Genomic DNA, 20,776 nt, shown 5'->3' on the forward strand with positions numbered 1-20,776 from the left:
TAGAATCATGATTTAAGAGGAGTAAGTATGCTTCATGGAAAACCGTGATAAGTGGACCTCCATATGAATAAAACGCACGGACACTCGCACGTACACGTGAGATTATAAATTGCTGTTCATACAGTTGACGCGCGTCGTTAAGACTATGGCATTGGCAGTACATCTGTCTAATTCGTTCAAGAATAATGCAACACTTCATACGACGCAATCCATCTTCTCATTCTTCCATCACTTCTCTCTATAGAGCTATTCCCATTTCGACGTGCCCATCATGTCGCGTGGAGAGGAACAATCTTATGCCGTTCCGGTTCCTTCTCAAGATCCAAAAAAGAAGGATGCCGAAAAGAAGGATTCGGAACAGAAGGAAAATGGTGATGTAAAGATGAATGGAGATGCAGAAAAGGACAAAAAGGAAAAGAAGAATGAAGATGAACTTAGCGAAGAGGATTTACAGCTAAAGAACGAGCTTGAAATGCTGGTTGAACGTTTAAGTGAATCAGACAAGAGTTTACATCGTCCCGCATTAGAATCTCTACGAACACTCATACGCACAAGTACTTCATCAATGACCTCCGTTCCCAAGCCACTCAAGTTTTTACGCCCTCATTTTGCTGAACTCAAGACAACGCTAGAATCCTGGCCTTCTTCTGCAGACAAGGCTTTATTCGCAGAGATCCTGTCCGTCCTTGCAATGACTTATTCAGACAATGGCCAACGCGAAACATTGAAATTCCGCTTGTTAGCATCTCAGGTGGGCGAAGCAGAAAATCCAGGACTCTGGGGTCACGAATATGTCAGACATCTTGCAGCAGAACTGGGAGAAGAATACAACGCCCGTGGCGAGAAGCACGATGAAAATTCTCCTGATACCAACAAAGAATTGCTCGATTTGGCCGTATTGATCGTTCCTTTCAGTTTGTCACACAACGCTGAAGCCGACGCAGTCGATCTACTACTGGAATTGGAATCCATCGATCGCTTGCCAGAATTTGTGGACAAGGATACATATGCAAGAGCATGTCTCTACATGGTCAGTTGTGTCAACTTGCTAGTCCCACCAGATGACGTAGAATTCCTACGCACTGCACACACCATTTACCGCAAATTTGATCGATATGCCGAAGCAATGACATTGTCTCTACGCATTGGAGATCGAGAATTGATCCGAGATGATTTCGAAGCACCCAAAAATCCAACAATGAAGAAGCAGCTTGCACTGCTACTGGGAAGACAACAAGTTCCGGTCGAATGGCTTCAAGACGAAAGTGATCCCATCTCTGATTACTCTGTGCTTGATTGTATCTTCAACACACAGCTATCGTCAAACTTTATCAAATTTGGAAAGGAGTTAGGCGTATATGATCCAAAATCGCTCGAGGATATCTACAAGAGCCACTTAGAGAACTCGCGCTCCACAGTCAGCGGTTCGGTCGATTCTGCCAGAGGTAACTTAGCCAGTACGTTTGTCAATGCCTTTGTCAATGCTGGTTATGGGAATGATAAATTGATGGTCGGAGCCGAAGAAGGAAATAGCTGGATTTACAAAAACAAAGATCATGGTATGCTAAGTGCAAGCGCAAGTTTGGGTATGAGCTTGTTGTGGGATACTGAGATGGGATTGAGTCATATCGACAAGTACACTTACTCGTCTGATGAATACATCAAGGCTGGTGCACTTATGGCATACGGTATTCTTCATTCAGGTATTCGCACAGAAATGGACGCCGCTCTTGCACTATTGACCGAGCATGTTGAAAGCAACAGCACGCCACTCAAGATATCTGCAATTATCGGTATCGGAATTGCATACGCAGGCTCATGCAGAGAAGATATTGTTCCACTTCTACTTCAACATGTTGCCGATGAGACGACATCAATGGAAGTTGCATCCATGGCAGCTTTGGCATTAGGTTTCATCTTTGTTGGATCTGCGCATGGAGAAATCACGCCCACAATCTTGCAAACAATGATGGAAAGAGAGCCTGCACAATTGAATGAGAAATGGGCTCGCTTCTTGAGCTTGGGTTTGGCACTCTTGTTCATCGGCAGGCAAGATGCAAGCGATGCAACAATTGAAACATTGAAAGCTATTGAGCACCCTATTGCAAAACAAGCACAAGTTTTAGTAGACATGTGCAGTTATGCAGGAACCGGAAATGTGCTAAAGATTCAGACAATGTTGCACCATTGCACCGAACATCTCAATGTGGACGACAAGAAGGACGACGATGAGGAAGACGGCGAAGAAGAAGGAAAGGACAAGAAAGAAGAGGAGGAGGAAAAGGTCAACGATCTATACCAATCATTCGCTGTGATCGGTGTTGCACTTGTTGCAATGGGTGAGGATGTTGGCGCAGAGATGACACTACGGCATATGTCGCATATGATGCACTATGGAGAGCCAGTGATTCGTAAATCGGTTCCTCTTGCTTTGGCCCTTTTGAACCCTTCAAATCCACAAATGCCCCTTGTTGATACCCTTTCCAAATACTCTCACGACAACGATTTGGACGTTGCTATAAATTCGATCCTAGCAATGGGTATCGTTGGAGCTGGAACAAACAACGCAAGATTGGCACAGATGTTGAGACAATTGGCAAACTACTACCACAAGGAGAGCAATTGCTTATTCATGGTGCGTATTGCTCAAGGTTTGATTCATATGGGTAAAGGAACTGTGGGTATCAACCCTTACCACACCGATAGACAACTACTTAGCAAGACGGCCGTTTGCGGTTTGTTGAGCTTGCTTGTCAGTTTCACAGACGCACGCGGATTTGTTTTGGAGAAGAACCATTGGATGTTATACTTCCTTGTGAGCGCCATGTATCCCCGCTTCCTTATCACCTTGGATGAGGAATTACAACCTCTACCGACGACTGTTCGCGTTGGTCAAGCTGTTGATGTTGTCGGTCAAGCAGGAAAGCCTCGAACGATTACAGGATTCCAAACACATACTTCGCCTGTTCGTTTGGGTACATACGAACGTGCAGAATTGGCAACGGATGAATATTTGAGCTTTGCAAGTGTTCTGGAAGGATTAGTAATCCTAAGAAAGAATCCAGGATACGTGAAGGAATCCAATTAGAGAATCAATTAAGTTTTTGTTTTTGTAGCATCACTCATGAATCATACATACACTTCACGCAACGAATTGACAGAAACCAATGACATGAATATAGTTACACAAAGAATGATTGATATGCTGGTTCAGAGACGAGCTTTAAAGTTGGAAGATTCACGTTGATGCGAATGATTTGATTGTTTATGCAAATCTGCATGATAGGCAAAGGAGAAGACTCGGTCTTGATGATCAGTCAACGTTCCGGCTTGCTGTAAGCCCATTCTTGCACAGACAAGATTTCCGAGAATGGGTAAGAACTGCAGGGAGAGGAGGAGGTCAGTATTCTGATTTGATTTTGCCAAGTGTTTCACTCACCTTGAAAGCATGACCGCTATCACCAGATGCGACCACTAAACCCTTTACGCCGGGAGCATGATCGATTATCCAATTTTCATCTAAGGATTCACTGTAAAAGCAAATTCTATCGTATACGATTGGTGCATTTGCAAGTTCAGGATAGACGTAATGTAAATTTTGTAAAATTTGTTTGGCTTGATCAGTAGGACAACGTGCTTCTTTTACAACACTAGAAGGAGCTCCTTGAATGGTAATCTTTGCTGTTCTGTCGGCTTGTTCGGCGATCGAATCGGCAAATGTAGGGAACGTTAAAGGCGTGTTTGTATTTGTTGAAGGTAAAGGGAATCTATATCCACCACTATGAATTGCAATTTTCATCAATCCGTTAGAATCCGGTTCAAAGCAATAATTTCCATTTTCGAAACATAATACCACAGGCGTATCACGATAGATCTTTTGTTGTTCTTCATTTAGTTGGATCGTGATCACCACTTGTGCTGATGACCAGGTTGGTAAGGAGATTTGAGAGTTGAGGTTTTGCTCTTCGAATATTGCTCGTAAAAGACCTTCACTCCATGCACCAACGCACAAGATCGTCTGTCCCTTTCCGCCAATATGAAATGTTCTACCATCTGCACAACGTACACCCGTTACTCGCTTCGAGTCGTCCCTGTCTTGGAACAACAATTTGTTCACATGTGCATTACCATAAACTTGGGCACCCAATCGTTTTGCTTCGTCTAGCACTGCGTTTGTAGCTTTACCTGCTTCTGCCCATCCTCCGCGTGGGTTAAAGTATGCTTTGTTTCGACCAGAGGTAATATCTTCGTTCAAACGACCAAGTCGATTACGAGTGGATACCGGGAAGCAGCCTTTGAATTGATCGCTTGAAGATACTTCGTACGCTGCAGATTTGAGTGTTTGACCATATGCAGGCAACTCATGTATGGAAGCCGAAGAAGCTGCTTCGATTGCACCTTTGATGTATTCCTTACCGATAGTCTGATCTACTGAAGTTCCGGTATGAAACAAAACACCAACTTCATGGTAGTATTGTGAAATCAAATCAGATCTTCGCCAATACGAGATTGCCATCTTTGCTAAATTACGATAATGCGGATCGGAATAATCAGCACGAACGATTTTATTCAAATCATTACTTGCTCCATCAGGTGCACAATATCCATCTTCTGAACGATCTAAAACGATGACTTTATGACCTGCACGTATGAGTTCCAATGCAGTTGAAGAGCCAAAAACTCCAGATCCAACGACGATGTAAGTATCTTGATCGATTGGCATCATCTTGTGTGCTATTGCAGATGATGGCAGGAGAACAAGAAAGAAGTTCTTGTCTTTCTTCTAAACATTCTTCCCCCACTCCAAGAAAGAACAACGCGGGCGTATAGTAGGGCTAAAAAGGGCATACGTTTGCTTGTGGATTATTTTATGCATGACGCGATTCATATATTCAAGAGCTGTTTCACTTTTTGGAAATAGGGCATCTTTGACGCCGGGGCTTACTTACAAGTGTGTTTAAATGCATTACACTCTCTCTTCATTACAGCCATCAGCACCTCAATCATGTCTCCAGGACCCGATTTAGATGGTGGTAGTGACTTAAGCGAATTAAGCGATGCAGGAAGCCAACCGGGCACTCCAGGTCAAGCATTAACACCTCAAACCAGTCCAGTTCCACAAACAAGAAGGGCAAGTTTAAGAAGAGGAACAGACACAACAACAACAACAACAGCAGCACCTCTTGCTACAAATGCAGAGCCACAAAAAGAGAAAAACCCTCGTAGATCACAGAGAGGACGTGATTCAGCTGTTGAAGTTACGCAACCAAAAAGCAAGGAAGCGGATCTTTCACCACAAACATCAAATGGCATGGGTAACAAAAAGGCTACCTCTCATCCAAGATGGGAGTACAAACAGATAGTGGATAAAAATATATTTCGAGATGATCCTGTGATAGAAGGTAAACGGACAAGGAAATCCATTGATAGGTTTGGAAGTGAAGGTGCTGGAGCAGATAACAATCCACCTTCTATACGAAGGAGGTCAACTTCTTCACGTAAATCTGCCAGTCGTGAACCTGCCGGTGAAAGCACATCAGCAGAAGTTGGCAATGATTCAAGAGCAAGTCCAGTCGCTTCATTCAAGCCCGAACCTAGTGAAGATCAACAGCAGCAGCCTAATCCTACCAAAAAGACCATCAAAATCAAACGGAAGCAACCCAAACCAGAAGTCACTCCAGAAGAAGTAACTCAAGAGGCATTTACAGAAGATCCTGAAGAAGAGCAACCGACGAGAAAAAGGAGAAAAGGCAGCAAAGCGGAGCTTGAAGCTGTGGTCCCTGACTCCACTCCATCTCAAAGAATTGAAAGAGTCCAAGACGAAGATGAGGAAGATCTGCCTCAGCCAAGAAAGAAGAAACTTACAAGGCCAGGAAAGAAGATCAAATTGAAAAGACCCGCTTCTCAAAAGAAAAAGGAAACAGAACCTCTGTCAGACGATTATGAAGAAGAGGCAGGCTCAGACAGTGACGTAGCGATGAGCGATGATGCGGATGAAGATGCTCTCGATGAAAGGAAATATGAAGAGCGAGCGCCCAGGTATGAGCATACTGCTGCTGCAGAGAAGCGGAAGGCTACTTCTAAGCCGTTCCAGCGTGCACCTTCTATTCAAAAGCCTAGCAAGCCTCGCTCAGGCGCATCCAGCATTGTACCTGCGAAAGACTTGGCTGCCTCGGCATCTCAATTGCAACAACCTCCACCGGCAAAGCCTATCACGAGTCAGGCTGTTGCATCATCTTCATCCTTCAAGGCTGCTCTACCACAGAGACCGCCCGTACCACAGAAGAATGTCATTCGTAAGTCAGTCGGTTCTTCTGTCTTGGACAATTTGATGGGCTTCGGTACGCCTTCACGGAGCTCCGCTCCAAGGCCACGTCCGCCACAATCTGGGGCTACATCATCTCCTCAACCACAGAGACGTCCTGGTGAACCAATACGTCCTCGACCACCAGCGGCTGATCCTGCCAATAGGGCAAAGCCTGGCATCACAACATCCCATGATCCGAACAATCTCGGTTTGAACGGCAAACATGTCACGGCAGAGCAAATGGCTGCAAAACGTGAAGTTGAAGTACAGCAATATGCAAATCCAAAAGGCTTGTTCAATTTGTTGGAAGGTACGGAATTGATGATGGAATTCGAGGATGAAACCCGTCAACGGTTACAGATTGATCCATTCTTACACAAGCATAAACTCTACAGACCAGGACGTACGGAGGGAATGTGGAAATTGATTGATCGGATCAAAGAGACGGAAGGTATGAAGTAGCGGCGTGTTTCGACAGTTGTACTATAAAGCATTCTGGATACCTGAACGATTCAATCATTTTCATCAATTGATTGCGTCTCCTTGCTGCGTAAAGCTTTTTTTCTTTTGAAGACGTTGAGCAGCTCTCTTTCTGTCTGTTTCTCGTTGTCTTATATCGAGCAGTGATGGAGTTCCAGCTTGAAAGCGCTTACGACGGTTTTCGCGGTAGAGTTTTTGTTTATTCAACATTTGTTCTTTCCTCCTCTTCATTTTGGTTATAAATTCGCCTTTCTTTTGATGGAATAAACAAATTTCAGATGACAAATCGAATCGTATCTCGATATTCCTTTCACTCACCTCTCCGTCTTTTAACGTAGGCAAAACTCTGGGAGAATGATAGATACAATGTTAGCTACAAGATGCAAGAATGTCAAATTCTTACGTACAATGCGATGCCTTTTTTTGTGAAACTTTTTGAATATCGCCTGTCCTTTTCTTGTTTTCGCAATCGTCTTTCTGCCAGGGTGAGAATTCTTTTATGACTCTAAAGCAAAGATATAGCGAGATGAGTATGAGTGTCACAAATGTTCCGAAGACATTCTCACTTTTGCCTTTTGATTTGCAATAACAGGATTTGATCCGGTTTCATGGGAAGATGCGACGTGTGAATGATTGCTTACGTCTCCTCCCTCTGCAGGTGGCTCTTCATTTACATCCACATTTGGTGGTAAGCCCGCTCTTCTGAAAAGAGACTGATCACTATCAAATTGTGCAGAAACAAGCAGAAAGAATGGGAAGAGGACAATACTATTGAGCATCTTCGTAAAACCACTTTCGGTTGCATAAACCGGAGAATGCAAACATACTTTTGTATGCTCTTATAAGCTGTGGCAAAAGATCGGGGCTGGCACATGCAAAATGAACGCAAACAAAACACTTTAAAATTCATGAGGGGATACGGTACAGTTCGATTAAATGTTTGTGCTTTTCGAATTTTGAGTCTCAGAACTTGAAGGCGCTGATCTCTCCATCCTCTTGCGAGTCCTATCTTTTTCCATATTGACAGCATCTCTTTCGGTTGAATGGCCATTCTTTATACGCTCTTTTCGTAAATCTCTTTGCTTTTGTTGACGAACTCTAGCTTGCATTCGTTTTTTCTCAGCGAGGGCGAGAAGCTTGTTTTTCTGTTCAATGGTAAGCCGGATATTTGTTAAAATCAAAAGATCCACTGAATCGGGGCTTTATCCAATCTTACCTACCTGTTGCTCGTTCAGCGATGGGAGTACCCTTATACAGAAGACTCGTTTTCAATATCAATGAGTTACATAACGAAGTTTCTTATGTGCTAATTTACTCACTCATTGACTTTCTTTTTGCTGAATCTTGCTCTATATTCTCGATCTCGTTCCAGCTTGCTAACAATGGCTTGTGGTGACCTGAACTAATTGCATTGATGGGAATCATGTCAACAGGCTTTTCGCTCGTTGATAAACCATGCCAAGTTACATATGTTACTCACTTTTTTCTTCCTTTGGGAAGTACCTTCGGCTCCTTCCATAACAGTCTTTGGACGATTGGTAGACATAGAAGCATGTGACGACTCGATTGCAGGTGGCATATTCAAATCAATATCTAACGGTGGACTGTTTCTTTTTCTAGACATCTGCGGTGGAAAATCTGGCGAAGATGCTTTGCAAAGGATTGCGAGTAAACCCAAAAGATACAGTACAAACATGATTGACATTTGTCTGACAAGGTTACTGAGAAGATGATCGCTATGAATGAAAAAGTAAGTGTACCTTGTTTGCGTCCTATCACCATTTTGGAAGCGGGGCGGCTTGCTTGGTCAGCAGAGAGAAAACCACCTCAGCCGAGTGAAGCCCCATTTATTCAGAGCACAGGTCTTAAAAAGAGGAGTAGAAGCTGTGGGGACGAGTTTGGTAGGCCACATACATTGCGTCATGAGGACGAATCTGTAGAGCTACCGCTTTTTGGTTGCTTGTGCGGTTGAAAAACGCTTGGGATTTGTCCCAAAGCAGCTCGATTTGCCGCTCTTACATCAAATTCGTTATACTTCCGCTTAGTAGAAGAAAGTTCAATCCTTATTTTTTCCGCTTGCTTTGCTTCGCTTGATGCTTGCCTCTTGTCTTTAGCTTTTGCTAGGAGTTGGTCTCTTGACTTTTCGTAGCGTCGTGCGTCGTATGCGGCCCTGTTTGCTTTGAAATGTTGTACTTTCTTGTTAAAAGCCTCTAGCTAGAAATCAAACAACGTTTCAGATCGAGCTATACCTATCTTTTTACAATGAGCACTCACTTCTTCACCTTCCAATTCCTTTTGTTTCCTATGGGGAATAAGCATTAGATGTAAGCAAAAATCTTTCTTGTTTTCCATAACATAAAATACCTACTGCTTGATGTTCTCAGTTGTGAATTGTTTATTCCATTTATGAGTTCTTTCCACACCTCGTGCTACTCTATTCGCGTACGCCTTATTGGCTACAAGTCTTCGTCTTTCCCGTATCTTTTCAGCTGTATCTATATATTTAAGTAGCTAGGGATAATCAATGATTCAGCTAATTTGAGCATGAGCTATAAATTGCTGATTTCTCTTACCTCATCTCCGCTTAGATGCTTCATTGCACTGTGAAGGAAGAAAAAATCAGTATAGTTGCAACATTCAAGCTTGCTCGTGAGACTTACTCGGCCACAGCAGCATTACTGAACTTAGATTTGTATCTCGCATTAGAGTTGTGTTTACCTTCTTTTCTCTCTCCTGGCGTCTGTTAAAAGGGTAGGCAAGAAGGCAAGTGTAAGTAAAACAACTTCGCTAGTACTAGAGAGGTACTGCTCACGTTACTTTTCTGTCGCTTCTTTGACGGTCCTTCTGCACTTTGTGATTGCGGAGCCTCTTGCTCATTCTCGTTAGCACCTCTCATCATTCGGTTATCCGAAATGTAGGCAGAGAGTATGGTCGGAAATGATATAATTAAGGCGCAAAGGAAGAATATGAGTTGTGATTTCAAGATCATCGTCATGCTTGTACAAAAATAAAGATATGGTAAAGAGGGTTATAAGTTGAACTTCAACAAGACTTGGCAGCGTATACCGACGCTTTGTTTAAATGCAAATAGGCTTCATTGCCCCGATCTTTCACGGGGCGATATGCTGAAATGTCTAACAGACGAAAGCGATGCGCAAAATCTTAGACCTGCTCATTGGGACGATCCTGTGTACCTCCACCAGTTTTCGGTTGCTTGTGTGGCTGAAAGACGCTTCCAACTTGGCCTAAAGCGACTCGATTTGCAGCTCTTACATCATTCTCATTATACTTTCGTCTAATCGAAGAAATTTCTCTATCGTTTTCAGCTTGCCTTGCTTCACGCTTTTCCCTTCTTTGTTCTTTGGCTTTTGCTAGAACTTTGTCTTTATTTCTCTGGTAACGTCGAGCATCGCGTGCGGCTCTGCTTGCTTTATACTTTCGAGCTTTTTCGTTAAAAAGCAATAGCTGAAATCTCATAAAAATGAGCCACCTTTCTTCATCCTGTTTAAACAGCAACTCACCTCATCACCCTTTAACTCATTTTGTTTCCTGAAGACATAAATGAAAAGTGATCAGAGACTCTTTTTCTACTTCTTCAAAAGCAGCCAAGTACCTACTCTTTGATCTTTATCCCTGAGAATTGCTTTTTCCATGTATTAACTCTTCGCCCTCCCCGAGCTACCAAATCTCGATATGCTTTCTTGGCCTGAATTCTGAATTTCTCCCTCATCTGTTCAGCTGTATCTAAGTGCTTGAGCAACTGGAGAAACAATATCTCATTCAGTTTCAATACGAATATAGATATTGCTAATTTTTTCTTACCTCATCTCCGCTTAATTGTTTCATCGCACTATAAAAGAACCGAGAATCAGTAAACATTTCAGTTGTGAAATATAATCTTGAAGCTTACTCTTCCATGCCAGCATTGGTATACTAAAGTCTATATTTATTGTTCGATTTGTGTTTAGCTTCTTTGACTTCCTCTGGCGTCTAATGAAAGGGCCGACAAGAAAGGCAAATGTGTGAGCAGGTCAAATTTAATCTTCCAGAAGTGCAGCCATTCTCACATTATACTTCCGTCTCTTTTTTGGCGGCAATTCTGCACTTTGTGGTTGTGAAGAGCCTTGTTCATACTCATCAGCCCGTTTCAATAGTGTTCCATCTTGGATGCTTGCAGAAAAGATTGCTATGACGAAAGCAAAAAAGGTGAAAAGGACAGAGCTAAAGTGAGATCGCAAAGTCATCGTTGAAGGCGAGATATGCCGATGATATGGTAGAGATTTGAGTTGACTAGGAGCTGGACCCTAATTATGCATTCTGCATCTTTCCGATTATATGGGGCTATGTTCGCCTTACGCTCACGGCGCGACTCAGTTATTTCGCCCCACGATTGCATTCTTGAACGATAAAAATGCTCTCGCAAAAGATAAAGTGGCTAATCGTCCAAAGATAATGATGACAGAGGTTCTTTCAACCAGACTTGAGTTACGTCTCATTATTTCAATGTACGCATAAAAGAAAAATGGGAAACGCGCAAAGGTTCCCACTTGTTCACACTTTTATAAGGCATAAGGGCAGTACCAATTAATTCTTTTTGTACAAGCATATAGTCAGTGTTAATGCATATATATTAGATAAGACTTAGAGGTGTGCGGGAAGCTAAAAACAAACTTAGATAAGATAAAAAAATGATTTGATTAAAAATGAAATATGAAAGTATGATTAATCTTCTAATTTATCATCTTCTTTATCTTCCTACTTATCCTCCTCCTTATCTTCTTTATCTTCTTCTTTATCCTTATCTTCTTCTTCTTTTTTATCTGATACCGAGGCTTAGGCTTTAAGGTTTTATTAGTTATATTATATTATATTATTATAAAGTTTTTCTTATCTATTATTAAATAAGACTATAATTTTATTTAAGGTTTAAAATAAAAGAGAAAAAAGAAATATTAATAAAATAGAATAAAAGAAAAATAAACTTTTTAATATTTATTTCTTTAAGTAATATAAGTCTATCTCGAAAGTTTAAATTTATTTAATATACTTAATTAATAAGATATTAAAGATTAGACTTTAATCTTTAATAATATTATTTTATAAAGGTTACTCTTTGATTTCTTATATTTATTATTATTTAATTTTTATAATATAGTATCTTATATACTTTCTAAGAAAGAGTTTTAGGTTTTACTTAATAATAATTATTTAAAACTTAATAATAGCTTTTAAAGCTTATATTTATTATATATAAACTATATAAAAGATAATAAATAAATATATTTATATAAGTATAAACTAATATTAGATATATTATCTTTATATTATTATAATTAAATTTCTTATTATTATTTAAATTATTATTTATAAGATTATATATTAATAAAAATTAATATAAATAATAAGTTTATATTATTATAATATAATTTTATATATTAATTATTTAATTATCTAATCTTTTTCTTTCTTTTATAGTTATTAGATTTATTATATTATTATTTAAAATATTTTCTTTTATTTTAAAATTATTAAAAAATATAATTTAATATCTATATAATTACTATTAAGAGATATTTAAAAGGTTTTTTTCGATTAAATATATTAGATATAGATTTAAATTAATTTTATTTTTTTTATTTAATAAAAACTTTAAATAAGTATAGATTTTATTATTAATAATCTTATAAGTTAGATTTATATTATAATATTCTTAAATATTTATTTTATTTTTAAAGAATATTTAAATAAAATTAATATAAAAAGAATTTATTTAAAATTAAGGTATAAAGATTATTATTAAAAAGATTAATTAAAATATTAGAAAATAGTAATCTTATATATTTTTTATCTTTTTTTAAATATTATAGATATTATAATCTTTTATATTTTTTATAGATCTTTTTATATTTTATTAAAGATTTTATATTATTATCTCTTCTATTTTTTTAGATTTATATATAGTAGGATTACTATCTTTTTAAGTTTTTATATAATAAAGATATTATAAAAAGATCTAAGATCTAATAATATAAATAATCGTCTTAAAAGATATAATTAATAATAATCTAAAATAGTAGAAAAAGTAGTAATAGTAGAAATAGAAAATAAACCTTAATAGATATAATAATAAATAAAGAATAATTTATAAAAATTTATAATTAATATATAATCTTTATTTATATTATAATCGATAATTAAATAAAATATATATTCTTTAATTAAGAATTATAAACCTTATAATCTAGTAATTTATATTTTTAATATTAATTAATCTTTTATAAGACCTTTAATAAAGATTCTTAATTAATTAACCTTCTTATTAATAATCTAGTTTATTATTTTCTCGGTTATACTAAATTTTATATTAAAATTATAAAGTAATAAATTATCTAATAATAATAAAAATATATAATATTTATAAATATAATATCTTTATATATAATAACTAGTTTTAAGATTCTTCTTAATATTATCTAGAGTCTATTTTATTAATACTTTAAATAAAATATAAAGTTTATCTTCTTCTTAAAGTTTTATAAGAGTTAAAATACTTTTTATACTTGATATAATTATATTTATTTAATATCTAAATATATTTATTAAAGTTAATTAAACTTATAATAATTATTAAGATTAATTAATCGTTTTATTTAATTATAAAGATAGTCTATTTATAGAATTTATAATAATAATAATCTTTTAATATAATATAAGATTTATAAATATATTAGAAACTAATAATATTAATAATTATTAACTAATTAAAAATATTAAAGTTTAATATTTATCTATTATAATAGATAGAGGTAGAAAAAGAATAATAGATATTCTATTATTATATATATTATTAATATATAATACTAGTTAGATATTTTAATATTTATAAAATTAATATTAAAGTTTATATTTTTTTTCTTCTTTTTTATTTATATTCTTTTATATTTATTTAAGGTTTTTTATAAGTATACTAGTTATAGATTTAGTCTTTTTAAGTCTTTATTATTTTTTTAAAAGCCTTATTTTATTATCTATATCTTTTTATATAATAAAATTATTATTTAGATTATCTATATTATTAAATATCTATTTTTTAATATATATATTATTAATAAAATATTTTAATAGTATATTAAATCTTATATTATTTATCTAACTTTTTTACTATTAAATATAGATAATTAAATATTATAATTTATTATAAGTTAGAGTATAGATTATTTTATCTTATATATTATCTTTATAAAAGTAATAAGATATCTAATAAATATATTTAAACTTTTTATAATAAGAATAAATAGATAATAAAACTAGATATCGGTTTAAATTAGCTATAAGAAGTTTAATATCTATAGAAGTTTTTAATATATCTATTATTTTATTTTAAAGAGGAAAAATCTTCTTTTTACTAGTTAGTTTAATCTAAATAATTAAATAATAATATTTCTTTTATCGTTCTATAATATTTATTATACTTACTAATAATCTATTTATTTTATCTTATAATTTATAGTTTTTTATCTTATTAAGATAGTTTTAATTAATCTTTCTATAGATAATATATATTTTAATAACTTATAAATAAATATAAAATTTTAAATAAATTATATCGAGTTAATACTAATAAAGTTTATATATCTTATCTATTTTTATTTAAAACTAATATATAAAATTTATAAGATATAATAGAAACTTTATATATATTTTATTAACTAAAATATTAGAGTTAAATTTATTAGAATTAAATAATAAATATTATTAATTAAGATTATAAAAAGTTTCTTTTAAAATATATTATAAATCTTAATAAAATATAAGTTAAATATATTTTTAAATATATTTTCTTTTCTTTATTTTAATCTAATATTATAATATAGAGATCGCTATCTATATTTAAAAAAAATTATTAATTAGATTTTTCTTCTATCTATATCTTAAATAATATATAAAATATTATTTTAATATATTTCGATATATTTTTATAGTTTTAGTTTATACTCTTCTTTCTCTATCTTTATAAATAAGATATTAAATCTAAATATTATAAATATCTATATTCTTATCTTTATTATAAATATTAAAAGTATCTTTATAATTATAATATTTTCTTCTTTCTTAGAAAAGTAGATTTAATATTTTTATATAGTTTAGATTAATTTTATAACTTATCTATTTTTAAATCTATTAAATAAAACTTTTATATAATATCTAAGTTAATAAAACTATAATATTATTTAAAATTATTTTAAATAAATCTATCTATTAAGATTAAATATAATCTAAAAGAGTATAAGCTTTATATCTTATTATAAATAATTTACTATCTTTTAAAATAATTTTAATATTATCTACTAGCTTATTAAGATCTTTTTCTATCTATTCTTTATCGATAGATTATAAAGTAGAAAGAACTATAGAAACCGATATATTTTAAATATAGTTAGATCTTATATATCTATATTTATTTATTATATTTTTATTATTTATATCTTAAATATTAAATAAAATTACTTTTAGACTAATAGATAATATAATATAAACTCTATAAAACTTATTATAACTATTTTATTATTGTTTATAATTTAATATATCTTTCTTAATATTATTTTTATAATTTAATTATATTAAATATATATAAATATAAAAAGATTTTCTATTATAAAATAGAATTAATAATTTTTATAATTAATATTCGATTTCTATATTATTTAACTTATAGAAATATATAGAATTAATTTCTATAAAGATTATATATTATTTAATAAGATTTTATATAATATATTAAGCTTTTTCAGTTATAAATATATACCGAGATAATAATAATAAGGTCTATAGCCTACTTATATATATAAAATTTATATATAGATAGTAGTAAAGAATAAATAAGAATAAAGCTTAATATATTTTAGATCTAAAAGGTTCCCTAGAAACTAATATAATATTTAAAAAAAATTTCTTTAAGTAAGGAGTTACCTAGTAAATTTATATTAATTTTTATTCCCTATATTTAGGAACTATTAAACACGCTAAAATCTATGTTCTATAAACCTCTACACTAGGTGCTAAAGTACCTAAATTTTTTCTTCGCGCCTACAGCGCGGGAACACACATAAAACACAGCGTAAGTGCCTCGACTAATAAGCCTTTAGGCTTATTAGGCGCGGCACGCACAATACACACTTAAAATACACGGCTCAACTGCCCGCGCGCGCGGGCATCCAGGCATGTTTTCAGTCATGTCATTCAGTTCCCACCACCTACTATGTATCGCAATGCAAGCGCGCTGATGAGAAAAAAAGGAGATACTGGGGTTCGAACCCAGGCTTTCGGAATTCTTGAAGCAAAATTCAGAAACCGACGTCGTAACCACTAGACAATATCTCCGAACTAGCTAAAATAAAAATTTTAGGCCAAATATAGAGCCAATGCAAACAGCTTAAGGATAAAAGCGCGACGCGTGTTGATCGATAAGCGCGTAAGCTGCATACATGCGATCTCACTTTAAAATCTGACTAAAAGTATCAAAGTCATACATTCTTCCCATCATCATTGTTGTTATTTGGTGGGAACGAGCGGATCCATTATCTGTCACACGACATTACAACCGGGAGCCGAAAGAATAGCATTCTCAAATTCGCATAAAGCACGCGTTGTTTTTGATCAAGTCACCCTTTACACTGATCCGTTGAATTAAGGATTTTCATGACGGACACAAAGAACGCCGCATCTCCGACTGGAAATGGTCAATTGCCGGAATGGGGTAGAGGTGGGTCTAAAAATCATATCTTAAAATGATAAAAGGCATATACTTATCACTCTTTCTATCTTCAGTCTTGATCGCAGGTGGAACAGATTGGCCCAATTTGGGAAGAAAAGTGAACAATAACGAAAAGAGCTTGGAACAGTGAGTAAACTACAAGTCGGGCACACACCTATGATGTCATTCTTATTCAAATCCACCTCCTCACCTTCAGCATCGATCTACCCCAACCACATATCCAACGAGATGTAGCACACGAAAAGATGAAACGCGTCTTCAGTGGACATTCTGCTTCACATGCATTCTTTTTGAACGAACATGGCGATATTTATGCTCTTGGTCGAAATGAACATGGTCAATTAGGTTTACCTAGAGTACCTAAACCAGCACCTGCTTCTGCAATCGGTAGCAAGAGTGAAGAAGCGGTACAAATTGGCGGAAAGAATGTTTATACAGCAACTAGACTTGACCGCGATGTACACTTTTCACCTCCTTTGCCAGCCGATCAAGAAGGTGATATCGTTCATGTAGCATGTGGTCGTAATCATTCGATCTTATGTACGCGTTCGGGAAGCGTTTATGCAGCAGGAACGAATGCTTTAGGACAATGTGGAAATGGTCAAACAGAAGGCGATATTGAAATTTTTAAAAGAATCGAAAAAGCACAATATACAAAAGATAAAGACGCAGTGGTTATGGTTTCGGCCGGTATTACCTTCAGTCTAATACTTACAGCTTCAGGTAAAGTGTACGGAATCGGATCAACGGAAAAAGGTCAATTGGGAAACGGAAAGACGGGTGAACACATCATCGCTGCTAACAAGGTCGGATATCATACACACACCGAACCTTTACTTGTACGTGCTTTGCTCGAAAAGAAGATTATTAAAATTTCAAGTGGACAACAACACAGTATTGCACTAGATGAAGATGGATATTGCTACGTTTGGGGCTTTGGCGGATACGGACGATTAGGTCTTGGCACACCTCCAGATGATCGATTGGTCCCTGTTCTCATCCCTCAATTTGCACGAGAGAATGCACTTATGCGAGCAAAGGATGTATTTGCAGGTCCAACAGCGTCTGCTGTGATTGATCGTCAACGTACCTTCTGGCTTGCCGGTAAATGGAAAACTTCCGGGGACGGAAGTGCAGGACAAGGCTTTATGACGTACAAATACTTTAATGAGTTGATGGGATGTAAGATGAGAACGGCATCACTCGGAGGTGTGACTTTGATCGCTGTTGCAGATGAAGATCCTTCTTTACGTGGTGATCATGATGCAACGATGAATATTGCATGGGGACAAGGTGCAGGAAATGGAGAATTAGGATTAGGATTCGATAAGCCAAAAAGTGCAACAAAGCCACAAAGGTGTGAGCCTTTGGACGGTATTTCGATCATCGATGTGGCAGCAGGTCAAAATACGACTTACTATGTTGCACGCAATCTGGGCGATACATATGCTGAGTTACCATCTTATCCCAACGCAAGCGAATCGCAAGATAATTGTTTGGTTTGCGGCAAAGGGGATGAAGCTGGCGAAGAAGGAGGTGAACAAAGTGAAAATGTGATGTTGGAATGTGAACGTTGTGATGAGCCATGGCATCTTCAATGTTTAGATCCACCACTAGATTCTGTTCCTGATGGTGAATGGCATTGTCCTCAATGTTTGGAATTAGTGCTTGATCGTACCAAATCTACTGCCACCAACGGAAGCAAGAAAAGAGCAGCACCTGGCAAAGACGAAGGAAAAGCAGGATCGAAAAAGAGCAAAGCCGGCAAATAAGCTAAATGCAAGATAAAAAGGTGTATTTATATTTCTGCTTTTGGGTATTGTGTTGTACAAGACTGTGACCTGATTTTGCTATTGTACAAATACTCAACCGTTTGATGGGTGTTGTCTTGATCTTTTTATTGGTGCAATGAGATTGATGATATCCCTAGGTGACCGATTTCCGTTGTGAATGAGTTGAGAGAGAGAGGTAATGACATTCCATAACCGTAATTATTTTTGCTTTCGGTTTTCGGTCCCGTGTAGGCCGGTACAGACATGCACAGCGCGGTTCTCTATTCCCCGCAAAAGTGAAAAAATACAAATGCTAAGAAGCCGAGAATTAACGCCGTACAAATGAGAAAGTGCATAAGCCGAGAATGAAAAAGGTATTTAACAAGCCACTTCTTCATTTACCTTCACTTTCATCTTGCTGGTCCCCCCCTCCATCAGATTTGCAGTCATGAGTAACGGTACTTCGTCGAAACAGTCAGCTGATTACGATACTCCAGTCATCATCATTGGTGCTGGTTTGTCAGGATTGGTGGCAGCATATGAACTTACAAAAGCGAACAAGAAAGTCATCATTGTAGATCAAGAACCTGCCGAAAATATTGGTGGTCAAGCACATTGGTCTTTGGGAGGTTTATTCTTCGTTGATACGCCCGAACAAAGAAGGTTGGGCGTTAAAGACAGCAAAGAATTGGCTTTACGTGATTGGCTCAATTCAGCTCAATTTGATAATGGTATTGAAGGTAGAGGAACTCGATCAAGTTCAACTGCAAACACAACTGGAAGTGGCGCATTAGAGGCAGATTTGACAGTCTTGGATGAGATTGACAAAGATCCTTCAAGTCCAGATTATTGGGGCTTGCAATGGGCAAGAGCTTTCGTCGATTTTGCCGCAACGGAATTTCGTGATTATGTGAAAGGTTTAGGAATGGGTCTGATGATGCACGTAGGTTGGGCCGAAAGAGGTGGCGGTTTGGCAGGTGGTCATGGAAATTCAGTACCACGTTTCCATCTCGCTTGGGGAATCGGACCTGAAGTTGTAAGAATCTTTCGTGAACCTGTCCAAGCTGCAGAAAAAGCAGGTTTGGTCGATTTTCGTTTCCGTCATCGAGTTGATGAACTGATCGTTGAAGGTGGTCGTGTGGTGGGCGTACGTGGCAAACAATTAGCACCCGAACCAAACTTTGTCGTTGGATCAAAGACAAATCGTAAAGAAGTTGGAGATTTTGATATTCGTGGTAGGGCCGTTGTTGTAGCTTCGGGTGGTATTGGCGGCAATCCTGATTTGATTCGCAAGATTTGGCCTACCGAAAAAATGGGTGGACCTTACCCCAACAAGGCGGTATTGGGTGTACCAAACCATGTCGATGGCCGCATGCTAGCAATCACAAAAGCCACAGGTGCACGTTTGGTAAACGAAGACAGAGTATGGTTCTATACTGAAGGTTTACAGAACTGGGATCCTATTTGGCCACAGCATGGAATTCGTGTTATTCCTGGACCTTCTTCTCTTTGGCTTGATGCGACTGGAAAAAGATTCGGTACACCAGCTTTCCCTGGTTGTGACTCTATTGCCACATTGAAGGCAATCATTGCAACAGGATATGATTATTCATGGTACATTCTTGATCTGGCTACAATCAGAAAGGAGTTCTCTTTGAGTGGATCAGAACAAAATCCTGATTTGGCAAGCAAGAGCATCCTGAAGCTGATATCTGAACGTCTAGGTGGAAAGGGAACAGGTCCTGTGCGCAAGTTTATCGAACACGGTCAAGATTTCATCCAATGCGATACCCTGCCTGAACTTGTTCAAGAGATGAATGCGCTGGCAAAGAAAGAAGCAGGAACAAGTGCTGCTGGAAAAGAGCCTCCAACGATTGATTATGATGATATCCTCAAGACAATCGTCGATCGTGATATGCAAGTAGACAACAAATACTCAAAAGATGCTCAAGTTATGCTTATCCATAACGCAAGAGCTCATTGGATTGATTCGATTATGCGAGTTGTCAAACCGCATAGATATCTGGATCCTGCTTCTTTGGTAGAAGGTGAAAAGCCGAGGGCAATGCCTGGAATGGGGCCATTGCTGGCCGTTAGGATGTCTATCCTTACACGTAAAACTTTAGGTGGTATTCAAACCAATTTGCAAGGTCAAGCATTACAATCAGACGGTCAAACGCCCTTCCCGGGCTTGTATGCTGCCGGTGAAGTCAATGGTTTTGGTGGTGGTGGTTCAATGGGATTCAATGCACTCGAAGGTACATTCTTAGGTGGTTGCATCTTCTCTGGAAGGGCTGTTGGTAGAGCTCTAGCCAAGGAAGAGTATGATTGATGATTGATGATGATGTATTCGAACATGATGTATTTTTTATTTATGAGAATCGATTTTGCTTTTTTATCATTAATAGTCGCGTAGCCTAGACTAAAGAAGATAAGCGCGTG

General features: G+C 36.5%; 9 protein-coding genes and 1 non-coding gene across 10 annotated transcripts; 4 read left to right on the forward strand and 6 right to left on the reverse strand.

Annotated features, from left to right (window-relative positions):
- The first annotated feature begins 106 nt into the window (after nt 1-106).
- FA14DRAFT_159648 (putative RPN1-26S proteasome regulatory subunit) lies at nt 107-3,226 on the forward strand. The gene has a single exon (XM_025498309.1). It carries the CDS (start codon nt 272-274, stop codon nt 3,086-3,088), a length of 2,817 nt encoding a protein of 938 aa, XP_025358053.1. The 5' UTR covers nt 107-271; the 3' UTR covers nt 3,089-3,226.
- Nucleotides 3,227-3,400: 174 nt separating this feature from the next.
- FA14DRAFT_118792 (FAD dependent oxidoreductase) lies at nt 3,401-4,723 on the reverse strand (the record flags this gene model as incomplete). The annotated part of the gene is made up of 2 exons (XM_025496311.1): nt 3,401-4,326; nt 4,417-4,723. The coding sequence occupies 2 exons, from the start codon at nt 4,721-4,723 to the stop codon at nt 3,401-3,403; spliced, it is 1,233 nt and encodes a 410-aa protein (XP_025358054.1).
- A 162-nt stretch (nt 4,724-4,885) lies between these two features.
- FA14DRAFT_18711 (uncharacterized protein) lies at nt 4,886-6,801 on the forward strand. The gene has a single exon (XM_025501570.1). It carries the CDS (start codon nt 5,006-5,008, stop codon nt 6,767-6,769), a length of 1,764 nt encoding a protein of 587 aa, XP_025358055.1. The 5' UTR covers nt 4,886-5,005; the 3' UTR covers nt 6,770-6,801.
- A 493-nt stretch (nt 6,802-7,294) lies between these two features.
- FA14DRAFT_18713 (uncharacterized protein) lies at nt 7,295-7,702 on the reverse strand. Its single transcript, XM_025501577.1, has one exon. It carries the CDS (start codon nt 7,564-7,566, stop codon nt 7,327-7,329), a length of 240 nt encoding a protein of 79 aa, XP_025358056.1. The 5' UTR covers nt 7,567-7,702; the 3' UTR covers nt 7,295-7,326.
- Nucleotides 7,703-7,719: 17 nt separating this feature from the next.
- FA14DRAFT_183619 (uncharacterized protein) lies at nt 7,720-8,842 on the reverse strand (the record flags this gene model as incomplete). Its single annotated transcript, XM_025501327.1, has 4 exons — nt 8,268-8,842; nt 8,107-8,189; nt 8,008-8,035; nt 7,720-7,932 (listed from the first exon to the last, which is right to left on the reverse strand). Exons 1-4 carry the CDS (start codon nt 8,490-8,492, stop codon nt 7,720-7,722), a joined length of 549 nt encoding a protein of 182 aa, XP_025358057.1. The 5' UTR covers nt 8,493-8,842.
- Nucleotides 8,843-9,243: 401 nt separating this feature from the next.
- FA14DRAFT_153114 (uncharacterized protein) lies at nt 9,244-9,782 on the reverse strand (the record flags this gene model as incomplete). Its single annotated transcript, XM_025497577.1, has 4 exons — nt 9,244-9,282; nt 9,361-9,388; nt 9,448-9,527; nt 9,600-9,782. 4 exons carry the CDS (start codon nt 9,780-9,782, stop codon nt 9,244-9,246), a joined length of 330 nt encoding a protein of 109 aa, XP_025358058.1.
- Nucleotides 9,783-9,865: 83 nt separating this feature from the next.
- FA14DRAFT_18724 (uncharacterized protein) lies at nt 9,866-10,952 on the reverse strand. Its single transcript, XM_025501581.1, has 6 exons — nt 10,855-10,952; nt 10,698-10,777; nt 10,610-10,637; nt 10,405-10,547; nt 10,309-10,336; nt 9,866-10,252 (listed from the first exon to the last, which is right to left on the reverse strand). Exons 2-6 carry the CDS (start codon nt 10,703-10,705, stop codon nt 9,950-9,952), a joined length of 510 nt encoding a protein of 169 aa, XP_025358059.1. The 5' UTR covers nt 10,706-10,777; nt 10,855-10,952; the 3' UTR covers nt 9,866-9,949.
- Nucleotides 10,953-16,081: 5,129 nt separating this feature from the next.
- Nucleotides 16,082-16,168, reverse strand: FA14DRAFT_t9. Its single transcript has one exon. It is a non-coding gene; the product is annotated as a tRNA-Gln (tRNA).
- Nucleotides 16,169-16,335: 167 nt separating this feature from the next.
- Nucleotides 16,336-18,495, forward strand: FA14DRAFT_187816 (RCC1/BLIP-II). The gene is made up of 3 exons (XM_025501626.1): nt 16,336-16,550; nt 16,616-16,688; nt 16,759-18,495. Exons 1-3 carry the CDS (start codon nt 16,487-16,489, stop codon nt 18,332-18,334), a joined length of 1,713 nt encoding a protein of 570 aa, XP_025358060.1. The 5' UTR covers nt 16,336-16,486; the 3' UTR covers nt 18,335-18,495.
- A 246-nt stretch (nt 18,496-18,741) lies between these two features.
- Nucleotides 18,742-20,734, forward strand: FA14DRAFT_159651 (putative 3-ketosteroid-delta-1-dehydrogenase). The gene has a single exon (XM_025498310.1). It carries the CDS (start codon nt 18,783-18,785, stop codon nt 20,664-20,666), a length of 1,884 nt encoding a protein of 627 aa, XP_025358061.1. The 5' UTR covers nt 18,742-18,782; the 3' UTR covers nt 20,667-20,734.
- The last annotated feature ends 42 nt before the right edge of the window (nt 20,735-20,776 follow it).

Source organism: Meira miltonrushii (genome assembly GCF_003144205.1).
Source record: "Meira miltonrushii strain MCA 3882 unplaced genomic scaffold FA14scaffold_1, whole genome shotgun sequence".
In the NCBI taxonomy this organism is placed as follows: domain Eukaryota; kingdom Fungi; phylum Basidiomycota; class Exobasidiomycetes; order Exobasidiales; family Brachybasidiaceae; genus Meira; species Meira miltonrushii.